This window comes from Lepidochelys kempii, chromosome 3 (assembly GCF_965140265.1).
Source record: "Lepidochelys kempii isolate rLepKem1 chromosome 3, rLepKem1.hap2, whole genome shotgun sequence".
Taxonomy (NCBI): domain Eukaryota; kingdom Metazoa; phylum Chordata; order Testudines; family Cheloniidae; genus Lepidochelys; species Lepidochelys kempii.
This window is the reverse complement of record NC_133258.1, coordinates 36,485,445-36,509,039: the sequence shown is the minus strand read 5'-3', so window position 1 is coordinate 36,509,039 and position 23,595 is coordinate 36,485,445. Positions and strand designations below refer to the sequence as shown.

The 23,595-nt window shown below is 37.9% G+C and overlaps 1 protein-coding gene across 23 annotated transcripts in view; it reads right to left on the bottom strand.

Moving 5' to 3' along the window:
- The window catches only part of MYT1L (myelin transcription factor 1 like), a 380,247-nt gene that overhangs the window by 103,986 nt on the left and 252,666 nt on the right, over positions 1-23,595 (bottom strand). For 17 of the 23 annotated variants that reach the window (XR_012157935.1, XR_012157936.1, XM_073336127.1 and 14 more), the window contains 2 exons: positions 21,865-21,960; positions 3,700-4,677 (listed from right to left, as the gene is read on the bottom strand). Coding sequence is in view for 21 of the 23 variants with exons in the window: in XM_073336127.1 (XP_073192228.1) it covers positions 3,700-4,677; positions 21,865-21,960 (1,074 nt within the window). In the remaining 2 variants the exon portion in view is untranslated. The remainder of the gene's footprint in view (positions 1-3,699; positions 4,678-21,864; positions 21,961-23,595) is intronic. The other 6 variants (XM_073336120.1, XM_073336133.1, XM_073336122.1 and 3 more) reach the window with 2 other exon arrangements.

The following is a 23,595-nucleotide window of genomic DNA, read 5'->3' as shown; positions in this document are numbered from 1 at the left end:
GTATTTAAGAAAAAAGTTTCATGCTACTCTGGCTACAAAGATTCCGTCTTATTCTAAGTTAATAGCTAAAAGCAAACATCATCACCCATTCTAGTTCTTCCATCAGTCCTGAATTCAGAACCCAAACTGATCTATCATCTTTTATGTATTTTATGCTGCTCCTGTTATTTCTTTGCTGCAGGATATATGCTTTTTTGCCTTTGGAAATAAGGTTTTGCTATTAGGTTTCTATTAAGTCTTATGGTAAAAATCAGCCCTGGGTTAGCAGGTACAATCCCAGTGACATCAAGGGACCCTTTCAGTACTTCTAGAGATTTGGGTGCAATCTCCTTTTAGTAGATAAAGTGTACAGACTACCCACAGTTCACATTCAGTTGCAGGTTTTTATTTTTATAGTCTCATGTGGTTGTTGCATTTTCTAAATTCCAAACCCTTGCTCAACCATCTTGGCTTATGAGAAACTCTTTATCATATGGTGATTGCTCTCCTGGCCTAATGTCCAATACTAACTTTTAATATCACACTTTAAACTTAGCTGTCACAAATGCATTTCTAATTGCTAATGTTTTATATTAGTTTGCATGTATGTCAGGTGTAACATACAGTACTATGTTTTCTGCTGTTCAATGGTAAATGTATTTATTTACAAAATTTCATCTTCAAAGCTCTGTCCAGTCACATAAACATCACAAAACCCCTGTGAAGTAGGTAAATACCATTACCCCCAGTTTACACTTTGGGAAATTGAGTTTTAGCAGTTAAACGCAAGGGCACAGAAGGAGTCAGTATCAGAGCTAGGATTAGAACTCAGGAGTTCCTTCCACATATACCTGTGCTGAGACCACTAGACCACCAGTCCCATTTTCATTCTCACACACAACTCTGTTCAACTCTTTGTATAAAGCACACTGAAATGTGGGGAAAGTGTTAGATAAGTGAATAAATCATAAAAATAAATAAAATAAGTATAATGTAAATATACCAGTATTCAAGGACTATTAAAATGCAGATGATTAACACAATAGACCATAAAGGCTTCTCTAGAGCCCACGGACTAGAACCTCAGCTGATGTAAACTATGTAGCTCTATAGTAGTCAGTGGAGGAATGCCAATTTAGACCAGCTGAAGAGCTTGTCTTACAGTGCCATGCAAATCCTCCTGAGTATTCAGATCCTTAGAATAATAGGGTTTATGAGCTCCAAAAGAGCCTTTATGGTCTAGCAAGTCAGAAAAGATGCTGCACACTAATCTTACATTTCCAAAACTTGCATGAAATTTTATTTGCACAATTTCCCATTGACTTAATAGAAGACATCCAGCTAAAACTCTATGCAACTATGCAGAAAACTTAGGGCTCAGGATTATATTCACCTCTCAATATAAACGCGTATATATTTGGACTAGCTGATCTGCTCTTATTGAATCCCTTCCTCCAATAGAGAATATTACTTTTTTGTTTTTAATTTTTTTTAAGAGCTTAATCCTGAAATCCTCACTGAATCCTTGCCACAGTGGCAGTTTTGCCTGAGCAAAGCTTGCCCAAGCTGGGTCACAAGGTTTTAAAAGTCATCAGTCTTGGAGGAAAGAGTCTCTGGAAGATTTTAAATGGAAGAAAAAAAGGTGGCTTGCCGTGCCTTTGTTGTTTCAGTGATCTCTGAGAGCAGAGCTCCTGAAGAGAGAAGACAGGAGTTACGATTCTTCCTAGAAACCTCCACCCTGAGAATATTTCCCTTTAATTGTATCATTCATCTCTTTGGAGAACTTTTGCAAGCATGTTTGGGAGATTATATGTGATATGAGAGTGAATGACATAAATAACTCCCTTTCTTTCATCCCCCCTCTAATTCACTGCAATATTCTGTTTTTCTCAATCTTGTCTAGAGTGAGGAAGGAATCATTCTCCTCCCCCTCTCCTCCAGCCTTTCATCTATGAAGAACAGAGAAGGGTCACAGCTGTAAAGTTTCCTGATCCAAACTACCATAAATTTCAGGGCTTTCCTTTGTATCCAAGGGTTGTGTTTGGGTCTATCTCTAATTCATCGGGCAGTCCTTAGAAGTAGGTTGGCATCAGGGAAGCTCTAGAAATCACTGAAATAAGAAGCCCATATTTCTACTACTACTATATTAATCCTTTGGCGACTGCAGAGATATATGTTTATGTGTTTTCCTAAGCATTCGTGGGTTGGCAGATCTGGAAAACACTGTTTTAAGGATTTTAATGTCAGCACTGGTTTGACATGTTCTGTTTGGTTTTGTTACATACACACATTACGAAGGGAACATACACCTATTATGTGTCACATGCAAACAATAGAAAAATCCACATGGCTATGGAATAACTGTTTAACTAAACTTAAACAATGTCTTCCCCAAACACCCAACATTACTAGTTCATACAGTGGACTACAATCTTTGTGTCTGAAAGCAAACAAAATTTCTAAGCTACATTGCAGACGAGTTTCTGAAACCAATAACTTCCATGTTCCTGTTTGTATAACTTATAAGAGACTGGCTATTTCCCCCTCTTAAAACTTGTTTATAAAATAAAAAATCTCCTGATCTGAGATGTGGTGTGCCAACTTTAATCTCACAGCCAGATTTTATGGCCATGTTATCACCCTTTGAAACCAGAGGTTTATAATGGAAAAAAACAAAATAACCCACCGCCCCAAACCCACAGTCTAAATTATAGAGATGAAACCAGGTGTTTCTCTATAAGAAATACAATATATAACCAATCCAGCAGCATGCTTATCACCTCCTTAGAAATGCAGAGCCCTCACTTCCATTAAAGTCAATAGGAATTCAGGGTGTTCAACAACTTTCAGAAGGTATTGAATGCTGTATAGGACAGAGCCCTAATGCATATATATGTGGACACACACAGAGGGGTGTGTTAATATAAACACACCATTACTGGGATAATTCTTTAAATTAATACATATTTTAAAATTAACTTTATATCCATATATAAATATATATAGATATAATTATGGTTAAGGCAGCACCTTAACTGTTTCCACAATGGAATGAAACCAGTGAAGTGGAATGCATATAAGAAAGAAATTGCTATTGATCTCAGCCCAGGCCACACTATGCCTTGCATAGCAAACGGTTTCCATTACCTTAGTATCTTAAGATAATTAATGTGCAGTCACTGCCCCTATCTTATGTTATCGGTCATTCTGATACTGTTCAATTTCTATCAGGCAACTCTACGTTTTAGATGGGAGCGGCTTCATCAATAACTGTCATTTGATGATAATTTTATAAATCATGATGCCACCTACCCAATCCAATCTGTAAAATATGCACTTCATAGCTGATTGACTAACTGCTACATAAATCCCCATCATTCAATAAAGTATGCAATGCAATTCTCCTCATATTTTTAGTCATAATACCTGTTAGAATCATCTTTGCCTCTTTCAACATGATCTCTTATTTGTTTTGTTTCCCTGAAAAGTTATGTTTTTCTATTTAGCCAAATGATATTGCACTGAAATACTGTACATGTTTCTAACACTGTAGAATGAGTTGTTCTATTAGGTAGTCACAGCATGATGCTATTTTAGAATCACGCCATAGTCATACAAATTAAATAAACAATGACTTCACATTAGAGTTCTAAGCATCACTTATTAGCACGTTAGCTCACACTTTTTCATGACACAACATACAGTATATAGAAATATTACCTTTACCATAATATGGCTTTTTGACATGGCCGTCACTGGATTTAGGCTTCCTGTCATCCCCAGAAAGTTGTCGTGGAGGCTGTTCCTCAAATGATCTCATATTATCCCTCCTTCCAGCTTCCATTGCCATTTTTTCCCTCATGGCTTTTGCTCTTTCAGTTTCCAAAGCAATAGCTTTCTCAAGCAGGGTTAAGTTACCTTTTGTCATATCAAAAACTTCTTCAGACCTGTCTGAAGTAATAGAGGTGGTATCATCATCTCTTTCATGACACCCATCCTCCTTTGCACAGCTAGAAAAAGTTCTAGATCTGGGGCTCAACTGTTCTTCAAGCCTCATTAAGTTCATCATGTCAGAGTAATTCCGATCTGGCGTTCTTCCTTGGAAGTCATCTTCTTGCCTGACATGTTGACGAGCATTCATATTTTGCTGCTGGTTTCTTTCCTGTGGGTTTGTCTCACTAAGTTTCCTAGCCAGATCAAAACACTGGTTCCTTAAGCATTCCAAACTGCTGAGACACACCTCTTCATCACTCTCTTCCACCATTTTTTCCATAAGTCCATTGTTCATAGGCTTTCCTAGCATTACAAAGTTCATATTTCTGTTATCTTGCTGTGAAATATTGTCTGCATAATTTCTGTCATTAATGTTTTCTGAAAGCACTACACCATGTCCTTGTGCTAATAATTTAAGGGAGTCCACTGTTTCCCTAACAACATCACTGTCTAAATCTAAACTCAGCTCACTTTTCCGACCAATATTTTCATTTTTGTCACTATCATCTTCCAGACTATTAGATGTATTGCTGTTCATTTCTGATTCTGTCCTGGCTCTGTATGCTGCATCCTCTGCAATTTTGCCAAGATTTAACAATGACTTGGCCACCAGTTCATCATAATTATCATACTCATCATTATTGTTATCGTCTTTTTCTGTGTCTTGCATTATTCGAGTATTGTGACAATTCATTTGATGGTCTTCTGCATAAAAAAAGAAAGAAACATAGAAAGAAACAAAGAAAGAAAGAAAAAGGAAAAGAAAAGAAAAAAAGTGGCTAGAATTGGAACTGTTGTTGCAATAGCATGGACAGAAAACAAACTGCACGTCAAATACTGTTTATCATACAGAAGCTCTAGAACACTAAGACCCATGTTCACATAAGTAGAAACCACTTGTATTAAGAAAATGAATATCTGTAAAGCCCAGAAGGGCATTTTTATATATTTGCTATGCACCATTAATTTATTTCATTTATCATATAATAAACTATTAATTATGCAGGAAAAAAGACAATTTTTACAAAATTTTATTAATCAGCATTATTTGTAAAATATTAAGGCATAAATTCTTCTATTCCCCCTTTCACTTCTTTATGTATAGTTTTATTGGGGTTATTATAATTATATTATTCAAACTATTATATTTCCTTAGGTTGGTTTAACTTTCCTCACTCCCATCTTTTTAAAAGAGTGAGCATTATAGGGTCTGTTTTCTTAATTAATTAATGTACACCAAAAGAGAATTGGCTCTTATATAAGCACCATATACATCATTAGTGCTATATGAAAAACAACTGCAAGACAAGTACACAAAGAGGTACAAATACATTTCAATAAGTGCACCCGTAGCTAGAATTCAAAATCTATTGCTCAGCTATTGCAAACTATGAATAAGTAAAAAACTGTGATAATCATTACATAAAAGGAAAGTAGAAATAACAGTATGTACAATATAAGTGTAAGTAGCTACACTATCCCCAGTTTAGATTCGCTTACATACATGACATTGGCTTCTATCCAAAGTGTCTTGTCTATACAAAAGCCACATTAGATAACTCCTGTATTGGCTTGTTATCCTGTACATCACAATATCACAAGATGAGACATCATAACTCTGTTTTACGAGTTCTGCTCCAATAACTAATGAGTAACAGAGGGGCAACTCTGTGAATAGAATGAGTCACTCCGAGACACCAGGGATACCCTTGGATATATCTCATGGTAATTCAAAAGTTAATGTGCATCACCATCATACAAGTTCTTAAATAAACATAGGTCAATTGTTATTGACTAAAAACACAATATAAAATATATTTTGACACTCAGCTACTCAAACATTTTGAATATTTGCTGCAAGCACTTATATGTAACAGTAACTCACATTTTTTAAAAAAGGACTTCCCCAATTTAGTAATTAGCATGATGCACTGGGCCAGCTCAATCAATGGAGTTATGCTGATTTGCACCAGCTCAAGAGCTGGCCCATCAGCATAAGCTAACATCATAGGGACTCAGATGTATTTTGGTACAATTGTAGATATAACAATTTCTTAGCTATGACCTTTGTGCTTTGGGTTAAACAAAATGTAGTGGGAAATTTCAGGTAGCAGGAGAATTTAATTTACTAATATTTGCTGACAGGCATGCTTTTGGCATAAAAGAATATTTTCTGCAGGTTGGCGGACAAAAGAATAAGTCAGTATTTAAAATACAAAGCTTAACAGTGAGAAATATAATACTTTAGCCACATGCTAGTGTTCATGCTACATAGTGGTTGGGGATCCCGGGATGAGAGGAAGCTGTAGTTAAGCAGCAGAACTGATATACATAGCGGATTAGGTTGTGTCTAGGAAAGGAAGAGCAGAGATCCGAGGGTAGTATATTGTACAAACTACATTAGCTAGTTAAGTATAGTATAGAGGATTATAAACAAGTAAAGATGTGTGTTATATTCAGCTGATAAGAAAACCTAATTCATTGTCATCAAACCCATTTTTATTGTCAATCTTGGTATTATTTTAGTTTACAAGTCTATTATTTTTGTGATATTCAAAATTTGGATGGCCTCAGTTCACTAAAATTGAGGTGTGTCAGAACCTGGTTTTCTCAGTGCAAGACTTGAGATAGAGTTCAGCTATTTAAAAATTTTCCGTTTGATATGTTTGCATAGAAGTAGGTACTTAAGTTAGACAATTAGTCTGTGGTATAAGAAAATCAAATGCATTTAATACTCTAATGATCATATTCTAAAATGAAATTTATAAACAAATCTCACATTACTGTAAATATTACAGCCCAGGACCATCTGTATGAAGAATATTCAGTGGAAACTGCTGCTTTCACATAGTACTTCTTGCAGTTGTGTCTGATAGGCAGCCAGAGGTGGAAGAAGTAACAGGGAGAACAATTAATGAGGCAGTAAACTACACCTCCGAAAAATGCTGATGTGTTCAAGCCTAAGACTTTAACTTCCAAAAGCTGTTGTAAAGCCAACGTGAGTTTAACAGCATATTGAAACACAGGACATGAAAATGTATATATTCTCAGTTCAGTCATACTAGGACTGGTCATGTGTGCATTGAGTGTTCCACACAACACCTTTTGAACCTTTGAATTCTGAGTTGGTGTTTTGACTTGAATGACGGGCATGTGGATGATTACCAGTGGATGAAGGTGCAGCACTTTGCCTATATTACAGTGCAAAGCCAAAATACGAATCCCTTATTTCCTGAGTAAAGACATAAATTCCTTTGGAGTGCTTGTGAAGCTGGATAAAAGCTGTAACTTTAACTTTATTCTGTGAGTTTGGTTTTATCCATTTAAGCTCTCCTGCCCATTCAACTGAAAAAAAGGAGGAGATGGGCAAGTGGTGGAGAAGAAGAAAGTGTAATGTTTGAATCTTTGATGAGGGAAACAGGGGAATAAATTATTTAAATCCTCCAGTTATTATTTGCCTTCCACTTTATATTTATTTAAAAACAATTATGTTTCTAGGGAAACATTTATTAATTAACTGCATGAAGTAACTTTTTTCTTTTTTTTCTCTTCTTTTTTTGAGGAAAACTACAGACGCATGTACAGTTCTCCAGGGCCATCAGCACTCTGGCCAGATCCAGTAGCGCTCTTATGCATGTGCTTAGTTTTGAAGCTACGTACTTAAGTGCTTTGCTGGGTCAGGCAAGAATGGTCATCACCCCGAAGGTTCAAGTCCCAACATGGTTGGTTAACATGATTTTCGAAATATTTTAGTTTAACAATGAGGCAAAATTACTCTATACAAAACAATGTTACTTCCCTTTGAGTCAACTATATAAAATCTTACCATGCTATTATTATTTTTATGCTACCAAAGTTTAACTTTTAACTGGTTCCTCACAATTTGTCTGTTTAATGATAATATGAATTTTATTAGGACTCCACACATTATAGGTGAGATCTTGATTGACTGTTATATGGCTACGTGGGGAGGGAGTATGGCACCTTATCCAACCGCTTACACAACCTGGCTTAAATTGTAACAGTTACACCTGGGAACGCAGATAGGCTGCTACCAAAATGTTTCCCCAAGGTACAAATGGCCAAGAGTGGGGTGGGCGGGGGTGGATGCAGCTATCACTCTGATCCTTCCTATATGCTGCCTGGCTGCATGGACAGGGAATAATCATAAGGGGAGTTGCAGATTGTGCTCCCCACATCCTGGCCCAAACAGGAGGTCTCCTGGTTCTCTCCTGGGAGGGTACCTCCTCTCTTACTATGCCTTGCTGTGCCTTTAAGACATGATCTAGCCTTATGTAAGTGGTGTCAGTCTACAGATGGTTTGGCAATAGAGAAGACTTAATTGTTGGCCGGAATCTGTGTGTCTGTTTCTCTAAGTGTCTTGAACATTTCTTCACTTGTGAGGTAAACTGGGTACCTTGTAGTTTGTAGGGAGTAGTTCTGTGATGAGCCAAAGTATAATTTCCTCCATGGGTTTGACCATGGGAGTTGCTCTTTACATATCCTATAGGAAACAACAAACATCAAGATGTGCTGTTATACTAGGTAGCTGGACACTTTTCAGCAGTGTTTTAAAGCATCAGGTTCCTTCAGCCACCTGAACATATGTGTGTTCCTGTATTACTGCCCTTACAAAAGTGAAGCATATTGGCTTTTCCATAGCACCTTTCATCCAAGGATCTCAAAGCACTTTACAAAAATTAATTAATAAAGCCTCACAACACCCCTGTGAGGTAGGTATTTTTAGCTCCATTTTACAGATGGGAGAAATGAGACACAGAGAGATTGAGTGAGCCATTCCAGATCACTCAGTGAGTCACTGGAGAGCCAGGAATAAGACTTAGACCTCCCGACAGTGCTTCCTCCCTTTGCTTCTACCAAATACATTTTTATACATCTCTTTGGTAGAATAAACCTTGCTATATTTTTACTATAAGAACTCATGCAAAGTAGCACCTTCTTTTTAAAAGGAAAATATACAGCATTTAGTTTCAGAGATTCTGCAGAGAGAGGCAATGATACTTCAGTAGTAGCTACGTTCCTATCAAAAGCCACAGATTTCACAAACCAAAGGTTTCTCAAAGCTGTGGCGTGCCTGTCATTTTATCTGCCTTTTCATGGGCATGAGGGAAAACAACATGGCTACCAATTCCCAACCTATGCAGTTATACTAGCTTCCTGAACAGATGGAATTTTTCATCATCCAATCAGAATCCTCTGTTTTTTATGACACCTGACTCATCTCACTTAGTCATACACCAGTTCCTAACTGTTCAGTATGCAATGTAATTGGGTTGCCCCTTTCCTCCTTCTGGTCCAACAAAGTGAAAAATATATATGTTCATACATAGGTCTACACACCACACAAACATGTCTGGAATATTTTAAAGTCAGTCTAAAAAAGTTGAAAGGGACACTTTCAGATCATATAAGGTCGAAATTTCTAGATGTTTGCAAAACGAACTTCTTCGCTTTTCATTTTTACAAAAATGATTTACAAACAGAAATTGGCTTCTTTTCTGGAAAAATCGTATAAGGGAGGAAACTGAGGTGAGGAAAACTCAGTGAGCTTCTGCCAAATTCTTCCACTCTGGGTAGGGTTTCTTTCCACCCCTCCACTGAGGAAACAGAGGCCTCACACTGTGGAAGAGTCTAATCCAAAATTCACTGAAGTCAACTGGAAAAACTCCCATTGACTTCAATGGAATTTGGATCACACCCCAAATCTTTCAAAATCTATGTGGACTCCAAGGATCCAGTAGGTACTCAAGACTGACCATGTGTAACTCTTTGCCTCTGCCCCAGTTCCTGTTATTCTCCTTTGCTGTGAGTGTGTTACATTAAAAAACAAAGCAATTTATTTGTATAATATTTGACAGCTTTTTTTACTTCTATTTGCAAATACATAAAATACAATATCCAGGATAAAAAAAATTGGCTAATTTCTTACATGCATTTTAATTACTATATAACATCTATGTCATTTTTTCCTACTTCTCCCTAAAAAACACTTACTATAGTGGTAATGTTGGGTTCCACTGCTTAGAATCTCCCACAATAATTACAGCATTCAAGTAATAGCCAATGCTCAATGAGAAATGAATGAAGTGCAGAAGTCATTAAACACTGTAAGGAAAGTCTGAGCTGAAGAACACAGCACATCACAGTGGGGTTCAGTATTGTAAAACAGGAGTGAATGCTGCAGAGCAGGTCTGTACAGACCTTCAGATATTGTACATAATTAACTATTCTTTCTTACTGTGTCTTTTCTTCCTTAAAAAAATTATTTTCTTTCAGTTACCACGTTAGTCTTTTCATTTTCTCTCTGTTCCACTTCTTATCTGGTCTTACTAACTGATGTATGGTGCAGGGTTGTTGGGATTTTCCCTTCAAACAGGAAAAAGTGCTGGTATTTGAAAAGGAATAGTAGGCACCCTTGCAGAATCAGAATTTGTACCTAACTATAGAACTCTCAATGGCAAAGAAAGATGTTCTTTAATTGTTCATATTAAGATAAAATTGAAAATAACCAACATACGTTTTAATTAATAATTTTGGAACCATGAAATTGATAAATGTGCTCTCGTAAAAAATAATGGGTGTCTTCTCATCTCAATGGGCAGGGATTCAGCTACAGTTTCACCCTTTTCTGATAATCCTAATCTCGCTCTTCTGTCTCCCTTTGTATCCCTCTTGTGACCACTGGTTTTTGTTCCATATGAGCCAAGGGTATTTTCTAGCCCTCTGTGGCTCAAACAGCTTTTACCATCACCTCCTGTGCTCTCAGTATTCCTTTTCAGATCCCCACCCACCCAATTATTGATTATTGTTATTTATGCAGTACCAGAGTCGTGTTCATGATGCTTTACAGTAAACATGTTTCTTTCCAAAACAGGGTATGATCTAAGGGTCGATTCCTGCCAACTCAATTCTACCACCCTTACTCATGTTGAATAATAACCTGCCTCACAAATATTCCCATTAGGTGGTGGCAGAATATGAGAAGTTTGTCCTCAGGAACATTCCCATTGACATTATAGAATCAGCCATGCAATTAGACAAAGAGAGAGCTCCAGACAAGCAAGGAAGAGATTAGAGGGTAAGATTTTCTTAAAATAAGGCCATGCATTTGTTCAACAGTTAAAATTTTTGCCATTCTTATGCACAATGTAGGGTTGCCAACCCTCCGGGATTGCCCTGGAGTCACCAGGAATTAAAGATTAATCTTTAATTAAAAAGTATGTCATGCGATAAAACCTCCAGGAATACGTCCAACCAAAATTGGCAACCCTAACAGTGAGTAGTATGTTACTCTACAAGTAACTTCATTTATTGAAATGGAACTCCTTGCAGAGTACGATAACTATTCAGTGTGAATAAAAATGACAAGATCTAGCCCACAGTATTTAATTCCCCCTCTTTGTTGTTGTTGTTTTTGTTTTGTGTGACATTCTTCTGAATATCTCCAGGGAGCACAGGGATATCTGAAGGGGCAGTTTTAACAGCAACCATTCTCCAAGGGGTATGCCAGTTTTTTCCTCACTCTTAGGCTATGTCTACATTGCAACCAGGAATGTGATTTGCAGCTCATGTAGACGTATCCACCTTAGCATTAATCTAGCTAGATGGCTATAAATAGCACTGAGAATATGGTGGTGCAGGCTTCAGTGCAGGACACAAATTTCAGTGTGTACCCAGGTGATTCAGGCAGGTTTGTATAACTCATGCTGAAGCCTGCTTTGAGGCATCTTCACTGCTATTGTTAAGCAGGCTAGCTAGATGAAAGCAAGCGTGGGTTCTTCTACACAAGCTGCAATTCTCACCCATGGTCTGGCCTCTCTTTCCAAAACTGCATTCACCTCTGACTTGACCTGAGGGGAAGTACTTACTTTCTATTTCCTTCTTATGAAAAAAATATATACATTCCACTTGCCTTTCTTTAATAACAGTGTCCTACTCAGTATCAACTTATGCACCTAGATGGCATTTCCACAGGGCTGGGACTTTTGTCTCACAAGCATTATATCTCACCATGGCAGTGGTATACAACCTTTCAGTCAAACGGCAAAACATTATTGCAGAAAAGGTTAAGAGGCCGTAATCAATACTTTGGGACAGACCCTCTGGCCTGCTCCACTCCCTTTGCACAGAGACTGTGCAGGGGTATGGGTAGATAATCAGGGAGCTGTGACTGAGGCTGCTTCTCATCTTCTACTGCTTTCACTTCTCCTAGGCTTTCTAGAGGGAGCAATGGGCTGGGTAAAGTAGGGGAGCCATTCTGTGTCAGGCATTCCCCTGGGCTCAGACATAGCCAGTTGAGTGTGTACTGGTTTCCTGCTCTAACTCAGGCTCCCATTGTCCACCAGGGAAGCTGGTGATGAAGCAGCAAAATCTGCTCTCCAAGCCCTGCAATACAGCAGGGGAGCTGCAGCACAGAATGAAGAGCAGCTACTCACAGATCTAGTTCACAGCAGAGCTGCTCTTGGGGCTGTGGTGTAGACCACTCAGGAACCAGAGACCTCCCTACCTTCTCCCTACAGCAGCAGGCCCAATCTGAACACCAGTTTAAAAATCACAGAAAGCAGCTCAGGGAACATGTTTCCAATCCATAATAACATGCACATTTTCTTCTTAGCACAGTTGTCTTCTAGGGCCATAGATTGGATGCTACTGGGGCATGAAATCTCCTTTTACCTACAACACACTGAGCAATCCTGACTCACATTCTTTTACTCAAAGCATTGTGTTTCTCTTTGCTGCATAGCTTGTTGAGGATCAGCAATAGTCTGTTACACAGAAGGAATTGCCGGGGGAGGTGAGGAGCTAGTTTAAGGTATTTTTGGGTTGTGGACAGGGACAAAGTTACGTGGGAACAGACTGATGATGGTTAAGTGGAATGACTTGTTTATGCTGGTTTGGGTGATGTGGAAATGATTATATCCAGTTAGATGAATCTGCTCTCCATTATGAGCTTGAGGATGTTCTTGTTAGGTTAGATTTTATTTTGGGAAGGGATCTTCTGGGTGTTTTCTTAATAATGCTGTCTGATCAACCCTCAGGCTGAGGTGAGAGATTTGCTAGGTTTTTCCATCCTCTCGTTGAGTTCAGTGGTTGGGGAACTGGGAAGATAAATATTCTATGTGTAAGAGTAACAGACTTTGTCTAATTTAGAAGCTTTTTCTTAGGATATGGATCTTGTTTCACTTTCCCCCACCACATCATTTTTTCAGGAGCCGGCTTCAGCATCTACACCCCCTTTAATTCCCTCAGTTTGGTGGTGGTGAAGGCTGAGCAATGCTATTGTGAGCTGAAGATAGGGAGGGACCATCTCTGGGTGATTGGGTTCATTGGTGCTTGTGATAGAGGGTATGGGGAAACAAAGCAGGAGATTCTGTAGATTGAGATCTGTGGTTAGATTATTGTTATATGTGGCATCATCATGGAAGGGTAGGACACCAATTAGCAGAGACCCTACTCTTCAATTCATATCGTTTAGTCCATGGCCAGTGACTCACTCTATCAATGTGCCTGCTACCATAGAACACTGGATCCTCTTCTGTTTACAGCCATCGACAAAGAAGCCCCTAAGCATTCTCTGCCTAATTTCCATCCTCACAGTTGTATAGTATTACCTTTCACACCCTGAATAGGGCAGTGGCAGACATGCCCAGAGACCAGTTCAGCCTCAGGATGTATAAACATTTATGGTATGGTATTGGTAGTGGTGAAGAAAACTTTGTTCTTTCTACTACTGTACACACACAAAGTTATTTCCAGCAGGATTGTTCCAAGTGGCTGACCTCCTGGTACATCCTCTGTGGCTCCGCTTGGAAACGAACAGATCTTTCATATTGTGAGGAATTTCCCACCTGCTGTGCAGCTCTGCATTGGACTGGCTGTCCTGGTCAGAAAGGATTTGTGTCTAGGGAGGACAATTGCAATGACTTCCCTGGGAAAATTTGGGTCAGGTTCTTCATGCTGTAATCTTGTCAACTGACCTGCCTCTAATCTGCCATCGTTGGGAAGATTATACTGAAGGTTGTGGAAAGGCAATTTTGGTGTCACATGGATTCCTTCATCCCTGTTAGTCTGGTTTTAGTATGTCATGGAAGCTGTGCTGGTCTTACTGGCTGAGGATTTCCTCCTGTCAGTGGGGAATAATCAGGAGTCTATGCTGATCCTTTTAGATACGAGAGTATTTGACACTGTTGAGTGTGAAGTTTGGCTACTTTGTCTGCAGTTACTAGACGGGGAAGACAATAGAGTCTTTGTGACTTCTAGGGGTTGTTACATTACATTACTTGGGATACCCTTGAAAACTTGAAGCTGAAGCTTAGTTACCTGAAACCATGCCTGTCCTGCAATAACTGTGGCAGTGGTTTAGGTCAAGCACCACAGCTAATTTCATGGACCCCACATTTAAATCTGGTTGCTAGTAGCAGAACAATCTCAACCAAGGGCGTTTCTTTCTGGAACTCATTTTCCTAGGATATCCAACAGAACGAGAATCTATGGAACTTTAGAGTACAGTACAAACACTTCTCTTTTCTGATGCATGTCTTTGAGGGGATGATGGAATAGTGGAAGGGTTTGTTTGTTTTAAGGTAATTTCCTTTTCTTTTTGCAGATTGGAAAAGGGTATTGCAATGGTATTTATTAAATTTTGATTATGTGCCCTGAGACATCAGAAAGTAGATCATCAATCAAGTAAATCAAGTAAAATAAATAATTAAATAAGTACAATAGCTAAATTTCCATTATATATATGCAGTCTTAGCTTATAAGGTGCAAATTACATTTTTCTGATTTATTCTGTGAGTCTGTTCCTACTCTCACAATGGTGCAAACCAGGGTAGCTATAATGAAGTTCAGAGGAGTTACACCAACATAAAACTAGTGATGAGATGAGAACTGCTTGTTCTAAATCCACCTGAGATCATGTTTGCTCTTTTCCTGCAAGTATGCTGCAGATGAGTCATATTAAAATCACTCTACAATTTTTTTCACTCTCAGTTATTTGTCCATTTTTGGGCTCTAGTCTCATTACTTTAAATTTCTCTACACTGAAGTGCTTAGACTACTTAGCAGCTAATAGAACTAATCTACCCATTATTAATTTGTTTACTCTAACACTTTGTATTTGCCGCTGTACTATGCTTTACGACTTTCTAAATAAATTTATTAAGTGGAAGAGTATCAAATTCTTCCCTAAAACTCAGATAAATCAGGTACATTGTTTCAACACAATCTCTACATTGATGTACATTACTTCAAACAAGTGACCTCAAGCAAGGCACATAATTGCCAGGACAGTTATCTTTTTATAAATACATGATGATCGTTCCTAATTATGTATCTCTAAATGACAAGTAAATTTGGCTCACCACTGTTTTTAATATTTTTCCCACAAATGAAGCCATGTTTACTGAGTCCATGGTGTACTGATCAGAGGTAGATAAACCTAACAAAGGGTCATGAAATCTTGCGTGGGTTTTTCAAAAGTACTCAGTGAGTCTAATTTTGCTTCCAGTTGAGTCACTGGGGATAAAACTTCCCTTAGTTTCAATGAGAGCAGAATTACAGCAACACTAAGTGTCTTGAAAATCGCACCCTTCATGCTTCCAAACCCATCCACCCAAACTACATTTTCAAGACATTTCAAGAAAATGTATGATCGTTCAATTGATATGATGTCATTATTTCAGCTCAAAATTAAGAAAACCAATAAAATAGAACCCAAATTATCTGGAGATCTCAAGAGACAAAAGAAATCTTTAGACAGACGGTTGAGAAAAACAGGGACCATGAGTGCAGCCTTCAAACCCTGCTGGCTAACTTACCTAGTTATAGACAACTAGCCAGCTAACTCAAGACCAGCTGGCGGGGCAGTAGGAGGTGGCAGAAGCAATAGCCCAGTGCTTGCACAAAGCCTTTATGCACAAGTCAGACTTTAATACATCAGACCATAGTTTGAATTCTTTGGGCCTGATTCTCTACTGCTCTACACTTTGTGTAGTCAGGTACACGGGTGAAAAATGAGTGTGAAATGCTCCCAAATCAGATGGTGCTGCAAAGTAGTGGAGAAAAAGACATAAATAGTTCAGCAGGTGTTTAGGCACTGAAGTCAAATCTTGGGGGGACATTATCTGGTGAAAACTGATAGTAGACTTAACTAGAGTGCCAATAATTTAGGTCTGACTGTACTAAATCATGGATGCGTTAATCCCCCCAAATAATACCTACATCAAACAATGCCACCAGCACAGGAAAAGAGTGGTGACATGATAAACAGATGTTAGTCATTTAATGCACTACTTGAAGGCGCACACATACTGCGACGATGAGGGTCATGTAAAAACCTATAGAATAGAATAGAATATCCACAGAGATGCATGTGGGTATGGACGTGTTACCTACCCCTGCTTCTGATCAACCTTTCTCCTGCCACTAAACTCATCTTCCTTTCCTTCCACTCTGACCATGTCACTTTCCTCTTATTCCTTTGCTATCCTCCTGTTGCCTTTCACACCAAGTTCAAGCTTTTCATCATTACTTTTAGGGCCCTGCATAATGCTACTCCTGTCTACATCTCTGCTTTCTTATCTTCCTAATACTCTGCTGTAACCGGCAAATGACCCAGAACCCTGATTCCCTTACCCTCTGTCTGCAATCCTCCCAGCCTGACGTCCTAATCATTCCTTTGGTATCAGTATTTTTCTTCATACTCATTTCCATTTTCCCCTTTACACTTGGAAGTTGCTCACTCTCCTTGTATAACAGAAGTTCTCCCTCCCTTTTCTTCAAATAAATCCCCCCTTAAAACATTCACTTCCATGCAGACTTTCAACAATAGTCCCCTAAAGAGAAAACAGATGATTAAAAATACTAGCAACAACACTATGTCACTTCCAGATTGGATCTCATCTGGCATTTTGTGTTTGAAATGTAACATCTGTAAGTTCCTTGGGGCATGGACAGTGATATGCAAATGGACTGTACTCATCAGATATTAAAAATCAATAATGTTTTAAATCTATTGATTGCTTTATCTATTAAATCCTGTGGTTCCACCTCTCTTCTGAATGTTCTAGTAATAATTATTGGTCATTTTGTATTCCACTTGCTACTTTGTTAAATTCTTCTGGTGCTTAATTATCTGAGGGTAGGTCTTTATTCATTATACTGTAGTGGGAGGAGAAATGATAATCAACTTTCAATCTGAAGCCTGACTTTAAAACTGAATGACTGGTTTAATTATTGCAGACAATGCCAAGATAGGTAGGGGGCTTCTCTATAAAGGTTTTAGTCCAGTGCTTTGCTGAATGTCCAAGAAGCTGTTTAGCAAATGTTTCTCAGCTACACATCACTTTTTTGTAACATTAGGGATATGGTAGAACTGCAAATTTGATACATGAGACCATGATATAAATCAGAAGGAATAATCAGTGCAGTGTGTACAATGCTTAAAAGTGTATGCAATAAACAAAGAGCTCCCATCTCATCCACTATATGGAAAAATAATGAAAATCTTGATTTCACAATCAGTGCTTTTTTGTATATGGGGCAAGCCAGGCCAAATACAGCTCTTTGAAGTCGCTGACATCAGTGGAGTTACTTCAGCTTTACAACAGCAAAACTGAAAACAGACATGATGTCCCATGCTTCAGTGTTTACCTAGCCATTTTCCAGCACAGTTTTTGAGATTAGGATTGTCAAACCTATGGATTTTAGTTTAATTTGATCAGCTCACATGATCAGTTCATGTCAAATAAGGCTTAATGCTGTCATAAATTAGCTAGCATGAGGTTTCTCACACATAAATGTTTCAAAACACTACCAATATATAATCTCTAGAACAGATTCTTTAAAAAATTCATCAAACAAACAAATATTAACCACTTTTGGCACCAGGTATTATTTATATATGTAATATGGGGAGAGGATAAAAAAATAACAAAAATTAATATCCATATTTTCTGTAGCAGCCTAGATATACCCATTGATTCAGGGAATTTTAATAACCAAAATTACCAAAACCAGCTTGATTTCCCCGATCCTTTGAATAGTCCTCTCTAATTACCACTTTTATATTCTTAACCCGACTTCTTGTTTCTTTGCTAACATTAGAGTTCTCTGTCTTTTGCTGACTGCACTGGCAAGCTGGCTGACTGGCTAATTCTAGCTCCTGCAGATTCAAAGACTGTCTGTAACCTAAATTAATTAATTCAAGTGAATGTACCTCTTAAGGTATAAAAGTATTGTCTCATGTGCAGTACAGGTAACAGAAGAACGCAACTTAATTGTTCTGGAACCCATTACGCAAAGAAGACAATGCTCCTATAATAACAGTTACTCATGATTATATAAATATATTTATTATAGATTGTTGCTTTTGTGTCACAGGATAATTTTCTCAGGTTTTTATTCCGTTTAGTATTCACCGCTGGTGGAACTGTTATAGTGGAAAATTTCAGGAAGAAACATAAGATCCTCACTGGCCAAACAGAAACTTTCACTTTTCTGGATGAAATCCTTCTGGACTTGTTCATTCAAAATTCCAGTAGGATACATGCTGTAACTCCAAAGGGAGTATTTCCTGAGTAGAATGAGCACCATTTGGCCCTCTTAGAGCTGCACGAACCAAGAGTCTTAGCAAAAGAGATCAAATTAGAATCTTTAATATTGACTTGCTGGTGAGCAGAATTTCCATGCATGCTTTTGGAACCACCAAATGCAAAAGTCAAGAGACACTCATGTAGGCTATATACTCTCTATCTATACTACTACAAATCCTTGACAGCTTAATTTTGTTTTCTCCGTCTTGGAACTTCTGGCTCTAGAAAACAATGGAATTCACAGGGATAATGGATATTAAAAGTTCATTCTTATATACCATGTGAAAACCTTCCCTTGTGTGCTATCTTTCAGATGTGAGACTTTCAAGGACAACATCAGGTCACATTTGTTTGGGGTTTACCCATGCAGAGGACAGGTATTTCATTTTATTCACTAAGTTCTAGACTGAGCTTTTAGGCACATCCCTGTATAAGCAGCGGTGTGACAAAGTGGGGATCACTGCTAAGGAACTGTGTTTCAAAGAGTCACAATAGATATCAGAGTACATTCCTAATACTACAATATTTTCCCTTTGAATTCCTCCCCAAATCCCACTTTGCTCCAGGAGGGAGCAATTTAATACATTGCTCTGCCACCCACCATGGGGAGGAGGTGGAGTCAAGGATACACTCTGCATTTGTTCACAGGTAAAGGAAAGTGAGAGAAATATTAGATGCACAACCCCTCGGATTGCCCCTGCTTCTGGAACCACAATCTATGTGTGTCCTATATGACTGTGTCCCAGCTCCCCTGGCACAGCTGCAAAGAAACAGATTGCAGTGAAGCCCAAAGGTAATTCGTCATTACTCAGTGAGGCCAATGCCTTGTTTTCAATTAAGATTCTGGGCAACAGTCAGCAAGTTACAAAACAAGTGCTAATACAACCAAAACAACTATATTCACTGATAAAACAGATTCAAAACAAAACAAAATTAAATCAACTGTCAAGTAGTTCTGGTGTGAACACTTACAGTAATACTCTCCTCTCAGGTCTCTTATCCAGACTTCAAATTTAATTATTAATATTGCATAGTCTGTCCTAACTCCATTTGCAGAACTACAGCTGATGTCAATGGAAGTTCTCTGTGTATATATTTACAGCAGGGATCCAGTATTTGCATTATCAAAGGTGAATGCTTCCCTTATATTGTACAAAGCTGTAACTAGACTGTTTAGTTTTGAAGGACCAGAAGATCTTGTGCCTGCATCTGTTTTTTTGAGACACTAAGTATGTAATGTCTGAACTCAGCAAGATACTTAGCCACATTCCCAATTTTAAGCAAGTGAGTTAAAGCCAATAGACCTGATCACATGCTTAAAGTTGGGCATATGTTTAAGCACCTTGCTAAATCAGGGTCTGAAAAAATTGCTACCGAACTGTGTTATGAATTTACAGACAGAACAGTCTCTATTTAACATTTTTTAAAGAGGAGGAGGTGAAGGAGGATGTGACAGACACAAAATCACTTTACATAAATGTAATTCCACTGATTTAAGTGGAGTTATTCCTAATTTATACTGATGTAAGTGAGCTCAGAATCAGGTCCAGTCTCACAGGAGCACCGGAAGAAAAAGTACAACATTTGAAGAATACAGTTAACAAATGATACTGTCTAAGAGTACCAAATGGTAACCACCTTAACCATATAGTATTGGAGCAAGTGAAAGCCTATCTAGCAGCAAATTTGTTTTTAAACAAAAGTAAGCAGAGTAAGCATGATAAATATATCTGGCCCAATTCCACAAGAACTAGAGGTATCCAGAGGGAATCTACTAGCTATTTTTTCTCTAAACCCTATTTTTAAGGCTTGTGCATTCCTGCTCTGAGCTACTTGTTTTTTTAAAAATCACATTATTTCCAGTTGAATTTGGCTGGGGAAAGAGTAATTCTGACCAGAGTAATACTAACTCAAATGGCACAAACTACTAAAAATGAAAACATTGAGCAATCTCTACATTTACACAGGCCTAGTTTGGTAGGAATGATACATCTGGTACAAAAAGAAAGACATCAGTAGCATACAGTAGCGTGACCTGATCACTTGCATACCTTTGCATCTCTGAAAACTAGAGATGAAAGGCAATATTAACATTTTGTATCAACAACCATCCATCAAGGGACTGAAGTAAGGTCTTCTGGTCATTGCTGTTAGGTCCCCCCCCCCCTTATACTGTTGGTGGCAACATACCCCCATCACAGTATTCTCCACCTTCTTTTATAAAGGAGGTGAAAATATAGTGCAATACACATGAATAGAAGAGTACACCAGCATATTCTGAAGGATTGCTTCCCCTTCTGTGTATTAAATCCTCTCTGATCCTGGAAAATGTACTCCTTTCCATTTATTGTTCTAAGCAGTGAACAGCTGTTTCCTGGCCTCTTCATTTAAGGCGGTCATTTCTTTGGTTAGATGTTTTGCATATATGGTACACCACAACAGGTGCCTAGCTTTTTTGCTCCGATTAATATTGAATGCTTTACTGTGTTCACCAAATGTGTGACTGCTTTTTTGCTAATAGTTTGAATAAATGACTAAATAAGTGATTGATGCTAGGCAGATTGGACAGGCCACCTCTCTGGTAAAGACCAGTTTATTTCATTGTTTCAGAGACTTTGAGATTCTTCAGTTGCAAGGACAGTGGGGATCTGTGTTCTACCACAATTTCCTCAGTACCGATCCTTTCATCTTTAGATTGGTGTTTGTGTCTCCTTTTGCTTAGAGGGACATGCATAATCAGTCACAGAAGCAAGCTGATGAAGGGATCAGGAAGATAAAGGAGGGCACTATCAAAGTTAAACTATAAACTAATAGGTGGATTTCAAGACAACAGGTATCTATGTACCAATAGCCTAGTGTGTGCTAGTGGGGAAAGGGCCAAATTTCACCAGAGTATTAAAAAACAGTAGTCCAATTCGTAGAAGTGAGAAAAAGGTGAAGCATTTTCTCTCTGTATTTCCAAGTAATAGTCTGTAATGCAAAGCTCTATATTCAGTTTCCTTGAATATGCTGCAACTGTGCCTTGCAGTTATGCAAACATTATGTGGTACCTTGTACCGGTATACTGTATATGCTACTGTGAATTTGAAGGAATTAATGTGATATAAAAGGGAGTATTTATCAAATCTATACATCCTGACCATTTACCTTTTACTAAACTGCAATAAATCTTTTGTAGCATGATCATGTGAAATGGATTAGACTTGATCGATGTATTAAATTTACTTAGATCTAGAATTAGCCTGACTCCTCCTGACCCTGAGGGATTATGAAATACCTGGAGTACAAGCCATCTTGAATGTCTTCATGTGATATAGGCTAAATGGTGCCTTGGAACATCCGTTCCTGGAGCTCCTCCAACGGAGATTTCTTTCTATAATAGAAAAGCTTTGTGAAACAGTCTTTGGGAACCAGCTATCTGAAGTGATCTCTTCTCAGAAGGAGAAATACCTTAGTTTGCCTTGCAAAGCAAATATGCCCTAAGTATTTGACTCCAGAGATTTTCAGCAATAACCACCAAAGTGAAGGAGCACTCCCTAAAAGTGGGCTTTATCTTACTATCTTACTGACAGCCTTCCCATGTGAATTGGAATTTACAGGTTAGGTTATCTTAACAAGGGTCACCTGTCTGCTTTGTCTTTTGGGAATGTGAAAGAAATTGGAAATTTTTATCTTTCCTTTCATAGTGGTAGTACTGTACATAAGGGCTTTTCAGGCCTGTGCTACTCTTTGATTGGATATATCCCTGTCCTTCAAAGAGATTCATTACATTTAACATAAGGTTAAAATGAATGTTGTGGCCATTGAAAGGGCATTTTAAGCATTAAATATTAGTACAAGTGATTATATACTGAGATATGAGCAAAGGATTTGGGATCTAACGCCAAAAAGTCTTTGGTTCTCTTAAATTGGTATTTTGAGATTTGTAAGAGTGTTGCTTTAGGATGCTTCTGTGTCTTCCAAGTCCTTTATTATATCAAAGGTTTGGGCCTAAGGATGGGATTTTCTAAAGGGCTTAAGTGATTTCAGAGCCCAAGCATGAGCGTCATTCGTCAATCAGTAAGAATTATGTTCCTAAATCACTTAGGCCCCTTTGAAAATTTCAACCTAAATTCAGTTTCCTATTACATGGGGGTAACTCCAGAGTTATTACAATTAGTTCTTTGGGGTGTCTCTGGATTTAACCCCATATAACAGGAAACTTAATTTGGACGTAGGAAATTATATAATACATTGCTTTATGTTTCTCATAGTTGTTGACTCAGAGATCATATTCCCATCTGATAGAATTTTCCTAGCAAAACTGTCTGAGATTTTAATTGTTCTGTCCATTAAGATTAGGTTTGGTTATGAAACTTTGCAAAATTTCTATAATATCGTAAAACTACAGCACCACTGACAAAAACTTTTATGAGAACTGCAGAGATACCTTTATCTCCATTAGAAGTTCTACTCTTAGTTTCTAATTGTAATTATGCTGGCTGTGCACATACTGTGATTTTCCCAGAACAGGCTCTTAATGATTCACTTTAAGGGAGTTCTAAAAATATAAGCAAGGAATTCCAGTAAATGATGAAAGATTCCTGTATTATGAGCAATGGAAGGAGAAGACATTTTAGGTTCTTGGTCAAAAACTATATAAAATAAATTATCCCAAAAAATCTGTTTAATTAAATATCTTCTGGACCTCTCAAAACAACAAACTATGGCTATCATCTCAAATCTAGGTCTGCCTACTCTTGACTTGGAGAAAAAGAACTTATTATTATCTTCATCATTAGGCTAGTAACTCTATCTCATCACTCAACTGTGCTGTAACTAGCATCACCTCTATAATGATATGCTGATTTCAAGAAGGCCATAAAATTAATTTGTCCTGAATTAATTTGCCCTGAATAATTCCACTATCAAGCCCCCTATTTTATTAGACTTTCTTTTCTGCATTCCCAGTATTGTACAGAGAAATACTTTTTCTTTTATCTAGGAAACTACATATTACCCCTAAAGT